General features: G+C 40.7%; 1 protein-coding gene across 3 annotated transcripts in view; it reads left to right on the forward strand.

Annotated features, from left to right (window-relative positions):
• The window catches only part of RASA3 (RAS p21 protein activator 3), a 277,547-nt gene that overhangs the window by 218,916 nt on the left and 35,791 nt on the right, over positions 1 to 22,840 (forward strand). For all 3 annotated transcript variants that reach the window (XM_034758104.1, XM_034758102.1, XM_034758103.1), the window contains exons 6-7: positions 19,435 to 19,515; positions 20,992 to 21,064. In XM_034758104.1, the coding sequence (XP_034613995.1) occupies positions 19,435 to 19,515; positions 20,992 to 21,064 (154 nt within the window). The remainder of the gene's footprint in view (positions 1 to 19,434; positions 19,516 to 20,991; positions 21,065 to 22,840) is intronic.

Here is a 22,840-nt window from a genome sequence, read left to right on the forward strand (position 1 = left end):
AGTAATTTGTAGGGCTGTCGAGCGATTAAAAAATGAATCACAATTAAGCATACTCAAAAAGAAGAACAGGAGTACTTGTGGCACCTTAGAGACTAACAAATTTATTAGAGCATAAGCTTTCGTGGACTACAGCCCACTTCTATGCATCCGAAGAAGTGGGCTGTAGTCCACGAAAGCTTATGCTCTAATAAATTTGTTAGTCTCTAAGGTGCCACAAGTACTCCTGTTCTTCTTTTTGAGTATGCTTAATTGTGATTCATTTTTTAATCGCTCGACAGCCCTACAAATTACTCATATGCATGCAGCCAAAGTTGTTTGAGTTTTATGTATTTCAATTTATGTTTTGAAGACACAGTATTTCACTTCGGTACTGTTAGCAGTTACGTCTGCTTTACGTGAACCAGGACACACCAGTTGTGGTCTCCAGAAGACTGTGGACTTTATGTAGCATTTTAGAAGCACTATTGATTGTTTTCTATGTATATAAATAATCATTGATTTTTTTATATTCTTAAATGTGAATTATTTTCTTTTTTTATTAAAATAGATGTATTTGCTGCAGTACCTCTAACTACATTTGCAAATTATGTGAAGTGGGAATCTACATGAAAAAATCAAGAAAGATTTATAAAATATGTAAGATATCTATACACCTAAGAAGGAGTTAAAAAGAACTTTGTTTTTATACTTGTATAGGCACAGAAAGTGCAGATTTTTGGGGAGTAGGTAGAGATGAAAAAATAAATTAACTGAGCTTCCATCTTGGTAGTTCTGGAACTTTTGTTTGTTTTGTTTTAAAGCTGAAGTTTGTATTTTAAACTTTCAGTCAACTAAAGAACATAAGAACATAAAACTGGCCATACTGGGTCAGACCAAGGGTCCATCCAGCCCAGTATCCTGTCCGCCGACAATGGCCAATGCCAGGTGCCCCAGAGGGAGTGAACCCAACAGGCAATGATCAAGTGATCTCTCTCCTGCCATCCATCTCCACCCTCTGACAAACAGAGGCTAGGACACCATTTCTTACCCATCCTGGCTAATAGCCATTAATGGACTTAACCTCCATGAATTTATCTAGTTCTCTTTTAAACCCTGTTATAGTCCTAGCCTTCACAACCTCCTTAGGCAAGAAGTTCCACAGGTTGACTGTGCGCTGTGTGAAGAAGAACTTCCTTGTATTTGTTTTAAATCTGCTGCCCATTAATTTCATTTGGTGGCCTCTAGTTTTTATATTATTGGAACAAGTAAATAACTTTTCCTTATTCATTTTTTCCACACCACTCATGATTTTATGTACCTCTGTCATATCCCCCCTTAGTCTCTTTTCCAAGCTGAAAATTCCTAGCCTCCTTAATCTCTCCTCATATGGGACCCGTTCCAAACCCCTAATCATTTTAGTTGTCCTTCTCTGAACCTTTTCTAATGCCAGTATATCTTTTTTGAGATGAGGACACCACATCTGTACGCAGTATTCAAGATGTGGGCGTACCATGGATTTATATAAGGGCAATAAGATATTCTCTGTCTTACTCTCTATCCCTTTGTTAATGATTCCTAACATCGTGTTTGCTTTTTTGACTGCTGCTGCACACTGCGTAGATGTCTTCAGAGAACTATCCACGATGATTCCAAGATCTCTTTCCTGATTAGTTGTAGCTAAATTAGCCTCCATCATATTGTATGTACAGTTAGGGTTATTTTTTTCCAATGTGCATTACTTTACATTTATCCACATTAAATTTCATTTGCCATTTTGTTGCCCATTCACTTAGTTTTGTGAGATCTTTTTGAAGTTCTTCACAGTCTGCTTTGGTCTTAACTGTCTTGAGCAGTTTAGTATTGTCTGCAAACTTTGCCACTTCACTGTTTACCCCTTTCTCCAGGATTGGTCCTAGGACTGACCCTTGGGGAGCACCACTTGTTACCCCTCTCCATTCTGAGAATTTACCATTAATTTCTACCCTTTGTTCCCTGTCTTTTAACCAGTTCTCAATCCATGAAAGGACCTTCCCTCTTATCCCATGACAACTTAATTTCATAAAAGCCTTTGGTGAGGAACCTTGTCAAAGGCTTTCTGGAAATCTAAGTACATGATGTCCACTGGATCCCCCTTGTCCACATGTTTGTTGACCCCTTCAAAGGACTCTAATAGATTAGTAAGACATGATTTCCCTTTACAGAAACCATATTGACTTTTGCCCAACAATTTATGTTCCTCTATGTATCTGACAATTTTATTCTTTACTATTGTTTCAACTAATTTGCCCAGTACTGATGTTAGACTTACTGATCTGTAATTGCTGGGATCACTTCTAGAGTCCTTTTTAAATATTGGCATTACATTAACTATCTTCCAGTCATTGGGTACAGAAGCTGATTTAAAGGACAGGTTACCAACCATAGTTAATAGTTCCGCAACTTCACATTTGAGTTCTTTGAGAACTCTTGGGTGAATGCCATCTGGCCCCAGTGACTTGTTAACATTAAGTTTATCAATTAATTCCAAAACCTCCTCTAATGACACTTCAATCTGTGACAATTCCTCGGATTTGTCACCTACAAAAGCGGGCTCAGGTTTGGGAATCTCCCTAACATCCTCAGCCGTGAAGAATGAAGCAAAGAATTCATTTAGTTTCTCCTCAATGATATTATTGTCTTTAAGTGTTCCTTTTGTATCTCGATCATCCAGGCGTCCCACTGGTTGTTTAGCAGGCTTCCTGCTTCTGATGTACTTAAAAAACATTTTGTTATTACCTTTTGAATTTTTGGCTAGCTGTTCTTCAAACTCCGTTTTGGCTTTTCTTATTACATTTTAACACTTAATTTGGCAGTGTTTATGCTCCTTTCTATTTACTTCACTAGGATATGACTTCCACTTTTTAAAAGGTGCCTTTTTATCTCTCACTGCTTCTTTTACATGGTTGTTAAGCCACGGTGGCTCTTTTTTAGTTCTTTTACTGTGTTTTTTAATTTGGGGTATACATTTAAGTTGGGCCTCTATTATGGTGTCTTTGAAAAGTGTCCATGCAGATTGCAGAGATTTCACTCTAGTGACTGTACCTTTTAATTTCTGTTTAACTAACCTCCTCATTTTTGCATAGTTCCCCTTTCTGAAATTAAATGCCACAGTTTTGGGCTGTTGAGGTGTTCTTTCCACCACAGGAATGTTAAATGTTATTGTATTATGGTCACTATTTCCAAGCGGTCCTGTTATAGTTACCTCTTGGACCAGATCCTGCGCTCCATTCAGGACTAAATCGAAAATTGCCTCTCCCCTTGTGGGTTCCTGTACCAGCTGCTCCAAGAAGCAGTCATTTAAAGTATTGAGAAATTTTGTCTCTGCATTTCGTCCTGAGGTGACATGTACCCAGTCAATATGGGGATAATTGAAATCCCCCACTATTATTGAGTTCTTTATTTTGATAGCCTCTAATCTCCCTTAGCATTTCATAGTCACTGTCCTGGTCAGATGGTCGATAATAGATCCCTGCAGTTATATTCTTATCAGAGCATGGAATTACTATCCATAGAGATTCTTCATTTGATTCTACATTTTCTTTCACATATAGTGCCACTCCCACCTCCCGCACGACCTGTTCTGCCCTTCCAATATATTTTGTACCCCAGAATGATTTTGTCCCATTGATTGTCCTCACTCCACCAGGTTTCTGTGATACCAATTATATCAATATCCTCCTTTAACATGAGACACTCTAGTTCACCCATCTTTTTATTTAGACTTCTAGCATTTGTGTACAAGCACTTTAAAAACTTGTCACTGTTTATTTGTCTGCTCTTTTCTGATGTGTCAGATTCTTTTTTATGTGAATGTTTCTCATCTGATCTGGCCCATACTTTATCCTCTTCCATCCTCTCCTCCTCACTAAAACCTAAAGATTTCTATCAATAGACTCTCCTCTAAGGGAAGTCTCTGTCCGATCCACGTGCTCCTCTGCAGCAATCGGCTTTCCCCCATCTCTTAGTTTAAAAACTGCTCTGCAACCTTTTTAATGTTAAGTGCCAGCAGTCTGGATCCACTTTGGTTTAGGAGGAGGCCATCCTTCCTGTATAGTCTCCCCCTAGCCCAAAAGTTTCCCCAGTTCCTAATAAGTCTAAACCCCGCCTGCCTACCCCATCATCTCATCCATGCATTGAGACTCTGAAGCTCTGCCTGCTTACTGGCCCTGCATGTGGAACTGGAAGCATTTCTGAGAATGCCACCATAGAGATCCTGGATTTTAATCTCTTTCCTAGCAGCCTAAATTTGGCCTCCAGGACGTCTCTCCTATCCTTCCCTACAACTACCGAGGTTAATGATAGGGTTTTTGTTTAAATCAAGAAGTTTTTATTATAGTTTAAAGGTTTTAAAGAATGGCAAGAGTCCCTCGCCCCCTTCCCACTCCCCTTCCAAACTCCCTCTCAAAACTCCCTGTTAGAGGCTCCTGTTAGCAAAGCATAAACATTTATTTGCAGGCAGTTTGTGGGTTTGTAGGCCTTTTGGAAGAAATGTGTTCTGAGATGAGATGACTTTATCTTCTGTACTCTTTCCTGTGACAGCTGTAGCCAGATTTAGGAATGTCTGTAGATACACATTACTTATTTACTTATCAACATCTTTATTTAAAACACCCAGTCTGTGACTGGCATGGAGTAGTTCTACCCCCTATTTGGCCCACCATGTCAGAATTTGAGAACTCTTAGCTAAGGCTAGAAGGTGCTTCTTTTGTCTTACTGTTCTTTTCTCGCAGTTGAACCCTCTTTTCTCTTTAGAACACTTTTTTCATTTTTGCTTACCTCCGTTGTGTTTTGTTGTTTTGCCTTGCTTCTTGTCATCTTAAGTGGCTCCTTTATTCTCTCCTCTCCATCTATCTTGATTCATCTCTTCTTCTTTTCTCACTACTCTCTTGGCAACTTGATCCACTCCCATGGCTTCACCTGCCACCTCTGTGGGTGATTCCCAAATCTGTCCATTTCCGGAAATTCTCCTGTTCCTTGCATCTCCTCTTTGATGTCCCCACACCACTGAATTTCAGTCTTTCCAGAACTGGCTTCTTATATTTTGTTCTCCTGACCCCTCTTCACCTTCCATCTTTTGATATTGATAATGGTTACCCATCTGTTGAACAGTAGAGGATGTCCAGGACCTTCCAGATGGGCTTCCCAGTGGAAAGAGAAACCAGTGACCTGGAATCTGGGTATATTCTAAATGTAACTTATTTTATGTGTGCAGACATACACCAGTCCTGACATGACATGGTCAGACATCCTGCAGGCAATCCTTTTTTTCAGGAATAACAACCCAGTATCAGGGAACAACTCTGCCTCAAGGACTGACTCCAGGTGGAGACCAAGCCAGACCACAAATTCTCCTGCTGCTCTCACAGCTCCATCTACCTTGAACCTTGTATTATATCCAAACTAATACCACACAGTATATCTTCCAAAGACTGATAATTTCTTCTTAAGCTAAGAAAAAGATCATAGAAGATTTCTGTGAAGCAGTGCCAGCTGGTGACACCTGCCATGGCAATATCATCTTTGCCATCTCCCAGACTCTCAACCTCTATTTAATTTTGATTCTTCCTTTTACTCTGCTCCCATATATAGAGTCCCTCATTCCTTCTATTTAATATTGCCCAAATCCACTATCCCCACAGTCTGGGCTCTCTGATCATCTCTGTCCTTGTTTATCATAACCATCTCCATTCTGTCCTCCTCTCTTCTCACATTCCCCACTAACCACACCATTTTATCCCAAATGCCACTACAGTGGCTATTTTCAGGTCACCCACTCCTTGAATACCTGGTTTCCTGTCTTCCTACATCCAGCTGGAAATATTTCACTTCACTTACAAGGCCCTACATAATTTCATCTCTCCTCACATCTCGGATCTATTCCCTCCTACTCCCCTACTCATTCAGTATGCTGCTTCTGTTCCTCTTGCCTTACTACTCCCTTTGTTTCTTTTCACGCACTCTGCTTTGCACTTTCTGTCATGCTGCTACCTGCATTTGGGTCTCTGTCTCCTCTGAAAATCTGCTTCTTCTAAAAATCTTTCCTTCTCCTCACCAGTAATTTCTCTTTGCTCTCTCATGCTTGAACTGTTATTCCATGTAATAAAATGTAGTACTGATGCCAAGGCAGATGTAATGGTCATTAAGTGCACATGTTTAAAATTCCACTAAGCATCTGTGTGTTCCTGCATGTGTCCTCATTAATGGCCTTGACGTGTCTTCAACTAAGAGAATTTAACTAGATTTTTTTTATATTGACACTACAGAATAGCTTTTTATTCTTATTTGTCTTTAAGGGAGCTTACAGCTCTTCTATAATTGACTCATAAAATGATTAAACTGCTAATGAATTAACTTCCTGTCCTGCGAGAACAGTATGGTTGACACACAGTTTTTATTCTGCTTCCTTTATTTAGCATGCCAGATGGTCCTGTGTGCATTTTTTTAAAATATCTTTCTAAAGCTGTTGTTAGGAGCCAACCTTGGTGTTTTGAGCCACAATGTGGAGACCTCTCTCATTGGTTTTCATATTATTAGCAGCAGAAAAATGAGGGGAAAAAAATCCATGTGAATCAAAAATTCTTAAACTCTTGTTTTACAAAATGAAACTCTGGAAAAAGTCCACTTTAGAGGACATCTCTTCAGTGAAATAGGGTTAGGTTAGACTTATACAAGTGTTGGTGTTATTTTTCTTTTAGATTTAATTTAATTAAAAATGCTTCAGATTTCGTTGTTGTGGTTTTAATGTAATATTGATTCTTCTTTCCTAATAACTTTGTCTTAACTCATTTTTCTCTTACATTAGCACTTTATTTATTCATTATACTTTATGCATTGTCTTTGTATAGGGTGACCAGATGTCCAGTTTTTAAAGGGGCAGTCCCGTATTTAAGCCCTCCAGCAAACATCCCGACTTTTTCTTAAAAACAGGCAAATTGTCCTGTATTTTCTGCCCCCCCCCCGCCCCCCAATCAGTACTGGAGGGTCCTGCTGTTCGCCAGCTGCCCACCCACCAGCGGTGAGTGGGGGGGGGTCCAGTGGCTGACGATGGGGGTGGGTGTGCAAGGCTGGTGGCTGACTGAAGCTGCAGTGTGCAGGGCCGGTCTGCTCCCCCTGCTGTCGCGCAGCCCCCCGCCGCCGCATGCTGGCTCTTGGCCAGCAGGGCCCCACCTCCCCATCCCGTTTCCGGCCGACACTGGCTGCGAGCTGTGGTGGCTGGTGAGTGTGGGCATGTGTCAGGCGGCAGTCAGCTGTGTGTCAACTCTGCTGCCCACCAATCTGCCCTTTACAGGCTCCCCCTCTCGCTGTCCTCTCTCTGCTTTGCCCCTTCGCCCCCCCCAACCCCGCTGCTCCTCCATATCTCCCCGGCGGGGCACATCCCATTCCCAGTGCTGTGCAGAGAACCAGCCCCTGGTCGGAGCACTCAGCTCACCAGCAGCCTGGCCAGCATGCTCCTTCCTTCCCCCACTGCCTCTGGCTGGGCCAGCACCCTGGGAAAGCCCAAGACCCTCTGGCCCGAGGCACTGGCCAGGAGGAGCCGAGCCCTGCATGTGCCAAAGCCCCACACAGTGCTGGCGCGGGGAAGCCTCTCTGCCACTCGGCTAAACTCTGGAGTGGGGGAAGCCATTTCTAGTCGGTTCGCAGCCCAGACCTGCAGGCTCCACAGCAGCCCCCAGGTGTGTGTGTCACCTCTCTCCATGGGGGGGAAGGGTGTGTGTGTCACCTCTCCCCTGTGAACCCTAAAGCCTTAAAGATAAGAAGGTGAATAAAAATAACACTGGTCTACAATTTTTGAGAAGTCGTCTGCTTCAGAGATAAAATGTGCTATTTATTATGTATTTTGATGTGCTGAATTCAAATATGACAAAACAACCGATTGGCTACTGTTTCTAAGATATTTAAGTTTTTACATTTTATGTCTATGTATATTGTGTAGATAGTAGAGTTTTAATCATAAATTGTAAACCTAAGTCTTTTCATGTGTTTATGGTTGCTTTACATGATAATATTTCACCTGTCCTGTTTATGTAACACTTTAAAAATCAGCAAAAGGGTTATATAAATAAAATTTATTATGAAACAAAAGGCAAAAATCTATTATGTACATAGTTTAGTCCTATTCAGTGTCTACTCGGCGCTTCTTGGCTTGTCTCTTGTATTCATTAAATGGAGCATCTCTTGTCAATGTCCAGCAATAATCTGCAAGCATTGATGGGCTCCATTTGCCCTGATAGCGTTTCTCCATTGTTGCAATGTCCTGGTGAAATCGCTCGCCGTGCTCGTCGCTCACTGCTCCACAGTTCGGTGGGAAAAAAATCTAGATGAGAGTGCAAAAAATGTATCTTTAGTGACATGTTGCAACCAAGGCTTTTGTATGCCTTGAGGAGGTTTTCCACCAACAACCTGTAGTTGTCTGCCTTGTTGTTTCCGAGAAAATTTATTGCCACTAACTGGAAGGCTTTCCATGCCATCTTTTCCTTGCCACACAGTGCATGGTCAAATGCATCATCTCGAAAAAGTTCACAAATCTGAGGACCAATAAAGACACCTTCCTTTATCTTAGCTTCACTTAACCTTGGAAATTTTCCATGGAGGTACCTGAAAGTTGCTTGTGTTTTGTCAATGGCCTTGACAAAGTTCTTCATCAGACCCAGCTTGATGTGTAAGGGTGGTAACAAAATCTTCCTTGATTCAACAAGTGGTGGATGCTGAACACTTTTCCTCCCAGGCTCCAACGACTGTCGGAGTGGCCAATCTTTCTTGATGTAGTGGGAATCTCTTGCACGACTATCCCATTCGCAGAGAAAACAGAAGTACTTTGTGTATCCAGACTTTTTATCAATACATTAGAAGCAAGAGGAAGACCAAAGACAGGGTAGGCCCACTGCTTAGTGAAGAGGGAGAAACAGTAACAGGAAACTTGAAAATGGCAGAGATGCTTAATGACTTCTTTGTTTCGGTCTTCACCGAGAAGTCTGAAGGAATGCCTAACATAGTGAATACTAATGGGAAGGGGGTAGGTTTAGCGGATAAAATAAAAAAAGAACAAGTTAAAAATCACTTAGAAAAGTTAGATGCCTGCAAGTCACCCGGGCCTGATGAAATGCATCCTAGAATACTCAAGGAGCTAATAGAGGAGGTATCTGAGCCTCTAGCTATTATCTTTGGAAAGTCATGGGAGACGGGAGAGATTCCAGAAGACTGGAAAAGGGCAAATATAGTGCCCATCTATAAAAAGGGAAATAAAAACAACCCAGGTAACTACAGACCTGTTAGTTTAACTTCTGTGCCAGGGAAGATAATGGAGCAAGTAATTAAGGAAATCATCTGCAAACACTTGGAAGGTGGTAAGGTGATAGGGAACAGCCAGCATGGATTTGTGAAGAACAAATCATGTCAAACCAATCTGATAGCTTTCTTTGATAGGATAACGAGCCTTGTGGATAAGGGTGAAGCGGTGGATGTGGTATACCTAGACTTTAGTAAGGCATTTGATACGGTCTCGCATGATATTCTTATCGATAAACTAGGCAAATACAAATTAGATGGGGGCTACTATAAGGTGGGTGCATAACTGGCTGGATAACCATACTCAGAGAGTTGTTATTAATGGTTCCCAATCCTGCTGGAAAGGCGTAACGAGTGGGGTACCGCAGGGGTCTGTTTTGGGACCGGCTCTGTTCAATATCTTCATCAACGACTTAGATATTGGCATAGAAAGTACGCTTATTAAGTTTGCGGATGATACCAAACTGGGAGGGATTGCAACTACTTTGGAGGACAGGGTCATAATTCAAAATGATCTGGACAAATTGGAGAAATGGTCTGAGTTAAACAGGATGAAGTTTAACGAAGACAAATGCAAAGTGCTCCACTTAGGAAGGAAAAATCAATTTCACACATACAGAATGGGAAAAGACTGTCTAGGAAGGAGTACGGCAGAAAGGGATCTAGGGGTTATAGTGGACCACAAGCTAAATATGAGTCAACAGTGTGATGCTGTTGCAAAAAAAGCAAACATGATTCTGGGATGCATTAACAGGTGTGTTGTGAGCAAGACATGAGAAGTCATTCTTCCGTTCTACTCTGCTCTGGTTAGGCCTCAGCTGGAGTATTGTGTCCAGTTCTGGGCGCCGCATTTTAAAAAAGATGTGGAGAAATTGGAAAGGGTCCAAAGAAGAGCAACAAGAATGATTAAAGGTCTTGAGAACATGACCTATGAAGGAAGGCTGAAAGAACTGGGTTTGTTTAGTTTGGAAAAGAGAAGACTGAGAGGGGACATGATAGCAGTTTTCAGGTATCTAAAAGGGTGCCATAAGGAGGAGGGAGAGAACTTGTTCACCTTAGCCTCTAAGGATAGAACCAGAAACAATGGGTTTAAACTGCAGCAAGGGAGGTCTAGGTTGGACATTAGGAAAAAGTTCCTAACTGTCAGGGTGGTTAAACACTGGAACAAATTGCCTAGGGAGGTTGTGGAATCTCCGTCTCTGGAGATATTTAAGAGTAGGTTAGATAAATGTCTATCAGGGATGGTCTAGACAGTATTTGGTCCTGCCATGCGGGCAGGGGACTGGACTCGATGACCTCTCAAGGTCCCTTCCAGTCCTATAATCTATGAATCTATGAGTCTGCAGACCAAGCCAGAGAGCAACAACCTTCAAATCGCCACAAAGCTGCCACTGATGTTGGTCATAGTTTATGCACCTCAAAAGTTGTTTCATGTTGTCATAGATTTCCTTCATATGGACTGCATGACCAATTGGAATTGATGGCAAAACATTGCCATTATGCAGTAAAACAGCTTTAAGACTCGTCTTCGATGAATCAATGAACAGTCTCCACTCATCTGGATCGTGAACGTGGTTGAGGGCTGCCATCACACCATCGATGTTGTTACAGGCTACAAGATCACCTTCCATGAAGAAGAATGGGACAAGATGCTTTTGACGGTCATGGAACATGGAAACCCTAACATCACCTGCCAGGAGATTCCACTGCTGTAGTCTGGAGCCCAACAGCTCTGCCTTACTCTTGGGTAGTTCCAAATCCCTGACAAGGTCATTCAGTTCACCTTGTGTTATGAGGTGTGGTTCAGAGGAGGAGGATGGGAGAAAATGTGGGTCCTGTGACATTGATGGTTCAGGACCAGAAGTTTCATCCTCTTCCTCTTCCTCGTCTGACTCAAGTGAGAATGATTCTGGTGCATCAGGAACCGGCAGTCTTTCTCCGTGGGGTTCTGGGTGTATAGCTGATGGGATGTTTGGATAATGCATAGTCCACTTTTTCTTCTGTGACACACCTTTCCCAACTGGAGGCACCAGACAGAAGTAACAATTGCTGGTATGATCTGTTGGCTCTCTCCAAATCATTGGCACTGCAAAAGGCATAGATTTCCTTTTCCTGTTCAACCACTGGCGAAGATTTGTTGCAGCATATGTGTGGGGCCCACCTCTTGTCCTGATCTCCAATTTTGCAGCCAAAAGAAAGGTGATAGGCTTTCTTAACCATAGTGGTTATACTGCACTTTTGTGATGCAAAAATCACTTTACCACAAACATAGCAGATGTTATCTGCACTGTTCACACAAGCACGAGGCATCTCTGCTCACTTTGGCTAAACAGAAATGTGTCCCTTTGCAAAATCAAACACTGACAAATAAGAGAGCATGACACTGTATGATTTCTAGAGCTGATATAGGGCAATTTGTTCAGCAGAGTGATGTAAACTTTGTTATGATTGCATCATCCATGATTTCTAGGAATAACATGATGCAATTCATATCATGTATGACGCAATACCAGCTTCAGATTGCATCATTCATTGTTTTGCCTAAAAAGCAAGTACTGTCCAAACCCAGTCATAGATTTATTCATAGATCCAGTCAAAGATGTATTTTAGTCATTTCTGGTTTAAATTGAGTTCCCTTCCCTTTATAACTCACTTATCCTCCGCCATTCCCAAGTCAAGGATCGTATATACTGACCCAATAGCATATCTTGAAAACTAGAGCCAATCAACAATTTTAAGCATCATTTTCGTTCTCAGTGACCCAGAATTAGTAAAGTTTGACTACATTTATTTCAGAAGCATTTTGGCTGTAGAGCAGTGTAATCTAACTACTCAGAATTTCTTAACAGGGGCTCAGTCAACTTGATGTTAATTTGAACGTTTGTACTACATAGTTCTGATTGGTTGCCATTGAAGTCTCTTGAATACGAGTAATTTTACCAGGTCTCCCGTATTCTGCATCGGGAAATATGGTCACCCTGTCTTTGTGTATTAAGAACATAAGAACAGCCATAGTGGGTCAGATCAAAGATCCAGTATCCTGTCTTCTGACAGTGGCCAATGCCAGATACCCCAGAGGGAATGAACAGAACAGGTAATCAAGTGATCCATCCCCCGTTGCCCATTCCCAGCTTCTTGCAAACAGAGGCTAGGGACACCATCCCTGCCCATCCTGGCTAATAGCCATTAATGGACCTATCCTCCGTGAATTTATCTAGTTCTTTTTTGAACCCTGTTATAGTCTTGGCCTTCACAACATCCTCTGGCAAGGAGTTCCACAGACTGTGCACTGTGTGAAAAAATACTTCCTTTTGTTTGTTTTAAATCTGCTGCCCATTAATTTCATTTGGTATCCCCTAGTTCTTGTGTTATGAGGAGTAAATAACACTTCCTTATTTACTTTCTCCACACCAGTCATGATTTTATAGACCTCTGTCATATTCCCCCTTAGTCGTCTCTTTTCCAAACTGAAAAGTCCCAGTCTTATTAATCTCTCCTCATATCGAAGCCATTCCATACCCCTAATCATTTTTGTTGCCCTTTTCTGAACCTTTTCCAATTCCAATATATCTTTTTTTGAGATGGGGCAACAACATCTGCATGTAATATTCAAGATGTAGGCGTACCATGGATTTATATAGAGGCAATATAATATTTTATGTTATCTTATCTATCCCTTTCTTAATGATTCCCAACGATTATATTGTCCTGTAGCATTGTAAAATTTCACTTAAAGTTAGGCACATGGTAAAGGACTTTGCTGAATTTAGGTCATAATGCACACAAACAAGGAGGGCAAAGTTAAAGCTGGCTTGTAATGTTAGCATTGGCATTTCCCGATTTCTCTCCTGTTTCTTTTTTAATATGGAATTTTTAGGGTTTTTTAGGAGAAAAATCAGAATAATTGCCTTTAGTATTTGCCTAGCTCATCTGGCTGTACTTCACTAGTAAGCCAAAAGTTGAAACCAGGTTGACATGCCATGCCATTGAAGATGATATGCATTCTGTGTGTAAAAATCTCAGTGTCCCGAGGCTCCCAGATGTTCATATGGAAAACTCTGTGAAGGAAACAAGGAATACTGTGCAGCCCTTTCCCTGCTAAGATAGTGCACATTTAAAATAGTGGGTGAAATTTTGTCCCCACTCAAGTCAAGGGAAGTTTGGCTATTGATTTGAATGGAGCCAGGATTTCACCCAATGTCTCAAACTGGAACTACTTTGTGAATATTGCTCTTTCTTTTCCTTCACACACATGTACCCACACAACATGCACCCTTGAATAATGAGAAAGGTATGTCATTTTCAAATAATTGATTTTCCTTTAAGGAAGGGATGGGGAGTCTACATGCTTGGATTAACCTGCCTTTTGTAGCTCTGCTGAATGATTCACGGCATAGGGAAACTCTATATAAGCCGCACCATTCACTATTCTGTTGGCAATTGGTAGTGATTACACCTCATGGTTGGAAGCCCACACGCAGCAGAAATATTAATGTTGTCAAATGTGAGCTATTTTGTCTTCTGTTCAGAAATGTTTATCCTTCCTTTACCTTCCCATCCCCATGCATTTTAGTATCACTCAGTGTAAAGAACGGGGACTATTTCTAAAGTGTGTGTATGTATGTTTTTCTTCAGGGAATTTGCCCTTGCAACGGTTTAGGTTATGAACCACACTGAAAGCTGAAATCATTTTGTTCTTGTTCTTTGAAACCTGCTAATTTTATAAACCACAAGCAGAAAATAGTGAGGCAGCTGCATTAAGAGTTTTCTCACCAATCACTCCACTCTAGTCCAACTTCTGTCATTCCAAGGGGTGGCTCAGTCACTATCAGCTGAGCTATAGACTCTAACAATGATCAGTAACTGTCAGCTGGACTGGAAAGGTTCTAGCAGCAGCAGCCAGACATTTTGTGTTTGGGTCTCTTTAGTCACACAACTTGTGTTGGGTACAAATACCTTGCTTAACTTGTCATTTCCATTCATTAATCTAGCACTCATAAGTAATGTTAATGTTAATTTTGCAAATAAAGTAAAAGCAGTTCATTTTTGACTGTTTGGTTTTTTTAAGTTGGTGCCCAGCCACCATCATTCCCTTATAGAAGAAGCGAAGGGGTGTTCTGTGTAGTTTTTAGACAGGTATGTTTTATCCAGCAGAATCAGATCTTAATGTGATTGTTAGAACAAAGTTGCAGCTATTCATTCTAACACCTTTGCTGCTTGTGGATTACAGCAATGGGCAGAGGTGGGATTGTTCATTTACCTGACAACTTCCCTGTGACTAAAGAAAGAGGCCCATAATTCAAAGCAGTTCTGCAGTTGCAACAATTTTCCACAGCTGGTGAGCGTGCACTAAAGCTGTGAATTAAACCCTGTTGTGCGTTGCTGAATTTTATTGCATCTCTCACTGGTGCTCAACAAAATGTGGGAGCAACAATTCGCTTCGCTTCAAGCTTCCTTTCCCCTCCCTCAAATCAGAAACTCGAGTCTGTTGCATACTTTCTCTGTCCTTAGATGTTAACTGCTTTTAAATTACCTGAGAGGCATTGGAGCAGCTTATGTCAGCATCTGTTTCCTGTTTTTCTACATATTGTTTCTTTCAAGGTTGTTTTTGCTTTTCTCATTCCCTCTGCACACACAAAAGAAACAGAACATTTACACTTGAACTCAAACTCATCTTGACTGTTCAAGTACCTCTCGGAGCTCTGCCTTCATGGTTTTTAGAAGTACTCCTACTAAAAGGGGCAGAATATTCTATACGCCCACAGGTGTGCTTTCATCTTAGACTTCTGATATTTCATCCTGTATTGCAGGAGAGCTGGATTGGAAATGATCCATTCATGAACAGTGGAAAATCTGCTCCCTGAGATAAACCTCTTGAGATGGCGTTTCATTTTCTTGGCCATCCTTAAGGGAAAGCAGAGCGGGCATGTGTTTGTCATTGGTACATAGTTTTGAGTGGGAGTAGGCTTTTCTCCCCTTAATAATTGTTCAGTTCAATTAGGAATGTGGTTTGGTCACACTTTTAGTAATATCTGTGCTATTCGAATTTAAAAAGTAGAACTTGCTGTAGGTGATTGGAATTATTTTAAGCCTGCTAAAACCAAACATGCACCCCTATTTCTACTTCCTCTAGACAGAGGAACCACTCCGCATGCTCTCTGATTTGTGGGGGTAAGAGGAGTCTTCCAGTTCCAACTTGCTCAGCGCAGAATTTGTGGCTCGAATTCAGCTCCTATATGGCAGCACTCTGGGGTGTCAGCAGGCTGCTAAGCCAGACCTGTAGAGGACTTCTTAAGTCTCTTGTCTATACAGAAGGTGCATACGTAAAAGGGTCATAGCGCAGAGCAGAAATAAAACCAGCAGGTATCTCCTTCTAGGCCAGGATCTTGAACTTCAGTTTTGCCAGAGTATTCAGAACCATATAAAGATTTTGCCTAGGAGTAAATATTTTAAGGTTTGGTTTGGTATTTTAAAAACTGTACTGTGTTTGGCTTTGGTTCAAAATATGAAATTTGTCCTTCCATGGGAATTGTTATTTAATAACATTAAGATTTGAAAAATTTCCTCATTTTTGCTGGGTTGTTTAAATTAAGGCCAAACTCTCTCTATATATATATCTTTTACAGGAATTCTGCAGTAAAACAGCATGTGATATTATATACCATATGTTCCAAATTCCTACGCTTGTGGATAAAGTTAAAGAACATTAGCTGTAACTTTGAATTTTCTTTTATTAATTGTCACAAACTTAGCATTATTTTTGTACAATAGTAAACTGTACATTGAGGTGCTGGAAAAATAGTAAGAATAAAGTATATTGGGTATCTTACAATGCAAATAAAAAGACAGTCCTGTCCAGAAGGGCTTAGGGTCATAGGCACAACTCCATGGGCGCTCCAAAAGTAGTGGGTGCTTAGCACCCACCAGCAGCCAAGCTCCTCCCCCCCACTTCCACCTGCCAGCAGCCCCGCCAATCAACTCCTCCTCCCCACTACCCTCCCAGTGCCTCTAGAAGGCTGCGGAACAGCTGTTCTGTGGCGTGCAGGAGGCACTGTGAGGGGGAGGGGGCGGAAAGAGGCAGGGCAAGGGTGGGGGTTTAAAGGAAGGGTTAGAGTGGGGGCAGGTTCTGGAGCCGAGCAGGGGATTGAACATCCCCAGGGAAAATTAGAAGCTGGCGCCTGTACCTAGGGTTTGTCTACATGGGAAAGTTTTCTGTTAAACTGTATAGTTAAACTGGTATAATTCCCTGTGTGGACATTTTTATTCTGCAGTAAATGGCCCTTTTTTGTGTTTAGTTTAAACGCAACATATTCATAAATGATCTGGAATAAAAGGGTAAACAGTGAGGTGTCAAAATTTGCAGATGATACAAAACTACTCAAGATAGTTAAGTCCAAAGCAGATTGCAGAGAGTTACAAAGGGATCTCTCAAAATTGGGTGGCTGGGCAACAAAATGGCAGATGAAATTCAATGTTGATTAATGCAAATTAGATGCACATTAGAAAACGTAATCCCAACTGTACATATAAAATGATGGGGTCTGAATTAGCTGTTACCACTCAAGAAAGAGATCTTGGAGTCATTGTGGATAGTTCTCTGAAAACATCCACTCAATGTGCAGAGGCAGTCAAAAAAGAAAACAGAATGTTGGGAATCATTAAGAAACAGATAGATAAGACAGAAAATATCATATTGCCTCTATATAATTCCATAGTATGCCCTCATCTTCAACATTGCATGCAGATGTGGTCGCTCCATCTCAAAAAAGATATATTGGAATTGGAAAAGGTTCAGAAAAGGGCAACAAAAGTGATTAGAGGTATGGAACAACTTCCATATGAGGAGAGATTAATAAGACTGGGACTTTTCAGTTTGGAAAAGAATCGGCCAATTAAGAGGATATGATAAAGGTCTATAAAATCATGACTGGTGTGCAGAAAGTAAATAAGGAAGTGTTATTTACTCCTTCTCATAACACAAGAACTAGAGGTCACCAAATGAAATTAATAGGTAGCAGGTTAAAAACAAACAAAAGGAAATATTTCTTTACATAACACACTGTCAACCCTGTGGAACTCTTTGCCAGATGATGTTATGAAGGCCAAGACTATAACAGAGTTCAGAAAGGACCTATCCTCCATGAACTTATCTAGTTCCATCAATGGCTATTAGCCAGGATGGGCAGGGATGGTGTCCCTAGCCTCTGTTTGCCAGAAGCTGGGAATGGGTGACAGGAGATGGATCACTTGATAATTACCTGTTCTGTTCATTCCCTCTTAAGCATCTGTCATTGGCCACTGTTGGAAGACCGAATACTGGGCTAGATGGACCTTTTGGCCTGACCCAGTATGGCCGTTCTTATATTCTTACGCTCTTATTCCAGAATAAGTGTGTGTCCACATAGGGAATTTTATCAGTACTCCTCTAACCCCATATAACTCCGTCCTCAGGAGCCAAAAAATCTTACCGTGTTATAGATGAAACCGCATTATATCGAACTTTCTTTGATCCGCCGGAGCGCACAGCCCCGCCCCCCCAGAACCGCTGCTTTACTGCGTTATAACCCAATTCGTGTTGTATCGGGTCGCGTTATATTGGGGTAGAGGTGTATAACCATATCAGTTTACATCGATATCTTATCTTATATATATATAACATATAACTTTCCCATGTAGACCAGTCCTTAGAGATTTTCATTGACTAAAGCAACATCAGTGTACTACACAGTTTCATTAGAACTGATACAATGTTTGCCAAGTTGCAGTGTGAAAACACGTGTTCATTTATAAAAATTGCATCGTCCCTCAACTGGAAATGACATCTATTTAACCTACCATCTTCCCTCTCCACTTCACCAACTACTTTAGATTATGCTGATGTAGTCATCTGTGCGACGGAGAGTCCTGTGTGTATGCACAAGATTCTCCGTTGCACAGATGACTAGAGAATATAACCCATAATACTCATATTGCAAACAAAAGTTATAAATAAATATAAACAACTCACACCGTAAACAAAAACAACCTAGATCAATTTAAAGTCCAAAACTATAGTAAGCCCAGGATTATGTATTGACACATGGTAGAGTGTAATTTGACCCAGTTGCAAAGGGAAGGGAGTACTTTTAAATGGATCAAACTCCTGCTTTTTGCCTCTCTCTTCTCTATGCATTTCAAACATGAGCTTCCTCAGCTCACCCATCCCTCATCACTTCACTTTCTAGATTTATTCCTAGTCTTCCCTCCCTCCCCCCCCCTAAAAAAATCAACAAACTCACCTACTCAAAAAGGAAGTTGTTGCAGAAGGGAGAATCCTAGAGGCTGTTTTGCCTTTTTTACCAATAAGTGCTACATTCCTTGAGAGCTTTTTAAATTGTGAAACCTGAAACTACACTACCTTATATTAGTTCCCACTTTGGGTGGGGTGGGAACATGGAAGTTAGAGCTGTAGATTTTTCATTTTAAAAGATTCCTTGCTTGGAGGAAGTCAGAGCAGGGTGACTCAACCATTCTAGTTGCATTCTGTCTCTTTGGTATCACATCACTAACTTCTGGAAAGCAGAACTGAAAATCATGTTTGTTCATTCTTTCTGAGTTTCGTTATTAGGATGTTTTACTGGTTTGGGAAAAGATGGGTTTGTCATGATTGGCTATGTATTCTGGCATATTATATTTTGTTAAAGCACATAGGCTTTTGTGCGTGTAACACTGTGAAACTATTTGTCTGATACCAGGATCTTTCTGCAGTCTTTTCTCATATTAAACAGTATTTTTTTTACATGTACAAGTAAACAGTGATTGATATGAACTCTCATATGAATGTCGCTGTGTCCTCCATATCTATAGTAGCTACTTTCATAAAATGTTGATTGTTACTGATATTTCGGGTGTTGTAAGAGAACTTCAAATTAAGACTCTTCTGTAGTTTAATGTTGGCTTCTGACTTTAATGATGGTATTACTTTAAACTGGGAAACAATTTTTTGGTCTAAGACAAAAAAAGGATACAGGTTCATGCTAGCACCATTTGTATCCCTTAATAAGGAGCATTCTGAAAATGAGAAGACACTAACTTTTGTTGTTCCTTCAAGCTCCTCTTATTTCATCTGGTTCTCTTTTGTTCTTCTTTCAGAGTTCTAGAATGCAAAGGCCTCCCAATAGTGAATGGACAATGTGATCCCTATGCCACAGTTACCTTAGCAGGACCAAACAGGCAAGTATTGAAAACTGAAGAGCTTCCATTTTGTAAGGCTTCATAACAGATGGTTTGGGTTTTTATTTATTAGAAATCTGCATTCTAAAATCGATAGAGGATTATTTGGCCATTGCTACTTTATTTATATAATATAATATAATCAACTATAAGTTGCTTGAGGTTTATTGCAGTTTTGCTTATTTTAAAGCTTTGAACATTAAAAAGTATATAATTTGTGGTCAAGCTTAATTTGTGTAGCTTCTCACTTGGCAGTTGGAGGTCAGTATTCAACCAAATTGCTTGTCCATTTTGCAGTAATGGGGAGGGGAAGAGAGGAAAAATGAATACATAACAGCTTTTTACTTGTGCTTTATTCCAATATGAAATTGAACATTTGGGGTCTTCTCAGTTATGTAGTTCAGCTCCTTAATACCTGTGGAAAGTGCTATGCACAGCTCGATCCTGTAATTTAATCTGTGTAGGTATAACGATCCGCCAGAATGGATAAAACTGCAGAACAGGTCTTACACAATATCGTCTATTGAATTATTTATTCTGCACCAGTCTTGTTCAGCCTAACTGTAAACATAGTCATGTTAAATTTGAGGTTAAATTTGCACATTCCATCATTCAATTTTTTATATTATTCAACATGTCAGTGGCAATTTGTGCTCCTGCTTATCAGGGGAATCATCTCACGAGTTCTTATTCTGGGTGACCTCAAACTCATGACACAGATACTTCATAGTATTTTACAATGGAACTTGGAGGGGTGGGGGAGTGCTATGAATGAGAGACATTCTTGACAAATCATTGTCTCAGCTGCGGAGCAGTCTTTGAAGGTTGATTGGTCCATCTTCTTATTCTCTGATCAGGTATCTTATTGTGCCCATCACAGGTGGTACTGTATTTGGGTTATATTATTCAGTAGTTGTTTTTAACTACTGTATTTGATAAGTGAAATCTTTTTAAATGACGCCAGTTGAGTATTACTGAAATTATAGTTGGAATGAGGTTTGGCTGGCTCATCAGTCTTGACTGTCTTAAATATGCCTCTTCCCCCACCCCTTCAAAAAAAAAATCCCGTTAAACTGTATAACTGAACTGTTATGATTCCACTTGCTAGGGAATTGAAGGCAAACAACACTGTCTATCACCCATCAGTTTTCTTTTGCTTCCTGTCTTCAGAAGCATGCAGCTTAGTCCTTTCCATTGTCTAATAATTGCCCAATAATTGTTCTTGGACAGAACAACTTACAGCATTGGGGCCCAAGAGCTCACATTTCAGTATGTGGATAACAACTGTGGATACTTAATTGATTTATGAAATCCGTGTGCATGGGATATTCTCCCCCATAAAGAGGTGTGCCTCGTTGCATGCTGCGTGGAATTTATAAAACAAATCAAAGCAAATAGGCTACTTCTGCGTTCTGGTAATTGCTCATTAGGACCAGACACTTCTGCTAATGTTCACTTTTCTTTATGTCCATGCAGATCTGAAGCCAAAAAGACTAAAGTTAAAAAGAAGACGAACAATCCGCAGTTTGATGAAGTGTTTTATTTTGAGGTTGGTATTTCAAAGGAATGAGCGATAAGCTGAAATACTACACTGTAGATAGTTGGCACGGCATCCTGCTCCATCTTGTGCCAGCGGTCTTCTTTGAAGACTCTTTCAAAGCACAGTGCAAAGCCAGTAGTATCCCGGATCAGACTAGATGTCTGCTGAGGCAGCAGTGTGTCAGTTTTCCAGGTGACTGGAGTCAAGTTCTCTAGGTAGTCTTTCCTCCTCAACAGAGTTTTCTGTCCCGCCCAGCACAGACAATTTTTGAATTAGTTCTGCAAAGTGAGTTTTTTCCAGACTGTGGTTTTATAGCTGCTCCACCCTGTCTTCCCTGGTCAAAGGTGGGAGGGTTGTCTCGCAAGGAAGATAAAGAACTTTAAAAGCAACGGGGGAAATCCATTCAAGACTGAAAGTTTCAGATGCATGCTAGTGTTCTGTAACACCAAATCTTTCCCGTCAATTCAACTGCATAAAATCCTTAGAGCCTATGTAACATGTAACATTTTTAAATGAGTCTAGATAAAGCAAAATGTAACCCTTTTAGAAGTGCTGGGTTTTTTCTTTTACTTAGCAGGAGTAATAGGTATATATAGAGAGATTATATAGATTATGTAAAAAGCAACAGTCCTGTGGCACCTTAAAGACTAACAGCTTATGCTATTGTTATTATTATTATTACTATTATTATTATTATTAAAGCTTATGCTCCAGTACATCTGTTAGTCTTTAAGGTGCCACAGGACTCTTTGTTACTTTTTATAGATCCAGACTAACACGGCTACCCCTCTGATATATAGATTATATAATTCTCATCCCTACCCCGGAATAGTTCTTTGGATGTTTTTCATTCTGTGTCTTTTATCTTTATTTTCAGGGAGAGTTTATCATGGATAACTTGGTCCTGGTCTACACTTACATTTTTTGCCAGTTTAGCTATGTCAGTTAGGAGTAATATTGGCAAAAAAAGTCCTTTTGCTGGTATAGCTTATTTTGTTCAGAGGCCTGGTCTACTAGAAACCTTTGCCAGTATAGAAATAGGAGTTAGGGATGTGATTTTTGATGTTTTTATACTGGTAAAAGCCCTATTGTAGACGCAGTTATACTGGCAAAAGCGAGTATAAAGTGTGTCTGTGTAGGAGGGTATAGCTATACCAGCAAACCTTTCCTAGTATCAACAAGGCCTGAGTAAATCCCTTTAACTTCAAGAATAATTAGCACACACCAGCTAATTGAGAGGGACTAATACCTTCCACAGCTGCTGAGAGCCAAAGTAGCTATAAATTCTCAGTTGTCTCTCTTGAGTGCCCTCCTCACTGTGGTCTCTATGCACCTAGCAACAAAACTAGGGAGGCCTTATCTACCGGCAAGAGTTGCACCAGTTTAATTAGAATCTGCTCACATTTAGTGATGCAAGTGGAACCAATATACACCAGTTGTAAACCAGTAGGTATCCACACAGGTGTGTTAAACCAATGCGACTTCTGTGTGTAGGCCTGGCCTTAGAGGCTTGCCCTATGGCTCACTTCTAAGGGGTCGATGTGAGCATTAGTGTCAATAAATAGGACCTTCTAATCCTGGAACGTTGGGGGTGGGGGGCATTTTAAAAATCTAGTGAAAGCTTAAAGGGAGCTAAACCACTATATGTTAGTATCTGTGAACCTAGCTGTTGCTTCATTAAAAGGGGCCTATTTGCTGTGTTTCTCAAATGCAGCCACTGTGGCCGCATGCAGACACCAGGGGCTTTTCTTGTGGCCACAGCCTCCTAGGCAGTGACTGGGAAAG

This window comes from Trachemys scripta, chromosome 1 (assembly GCF_013100865.1).
Source record: "Trachemys scripta elegans isolate TJP31775 chromosome 1, CAS_Tse_1.0, whole genome shotgun sequence".
In the NCBI taxonomy this organism is placed as follows: domain Eukaryota; kingdom Metazoa; phylum Chordata; order Testudines; family Emydidae; genus Trachemys; species Trachemys scripta.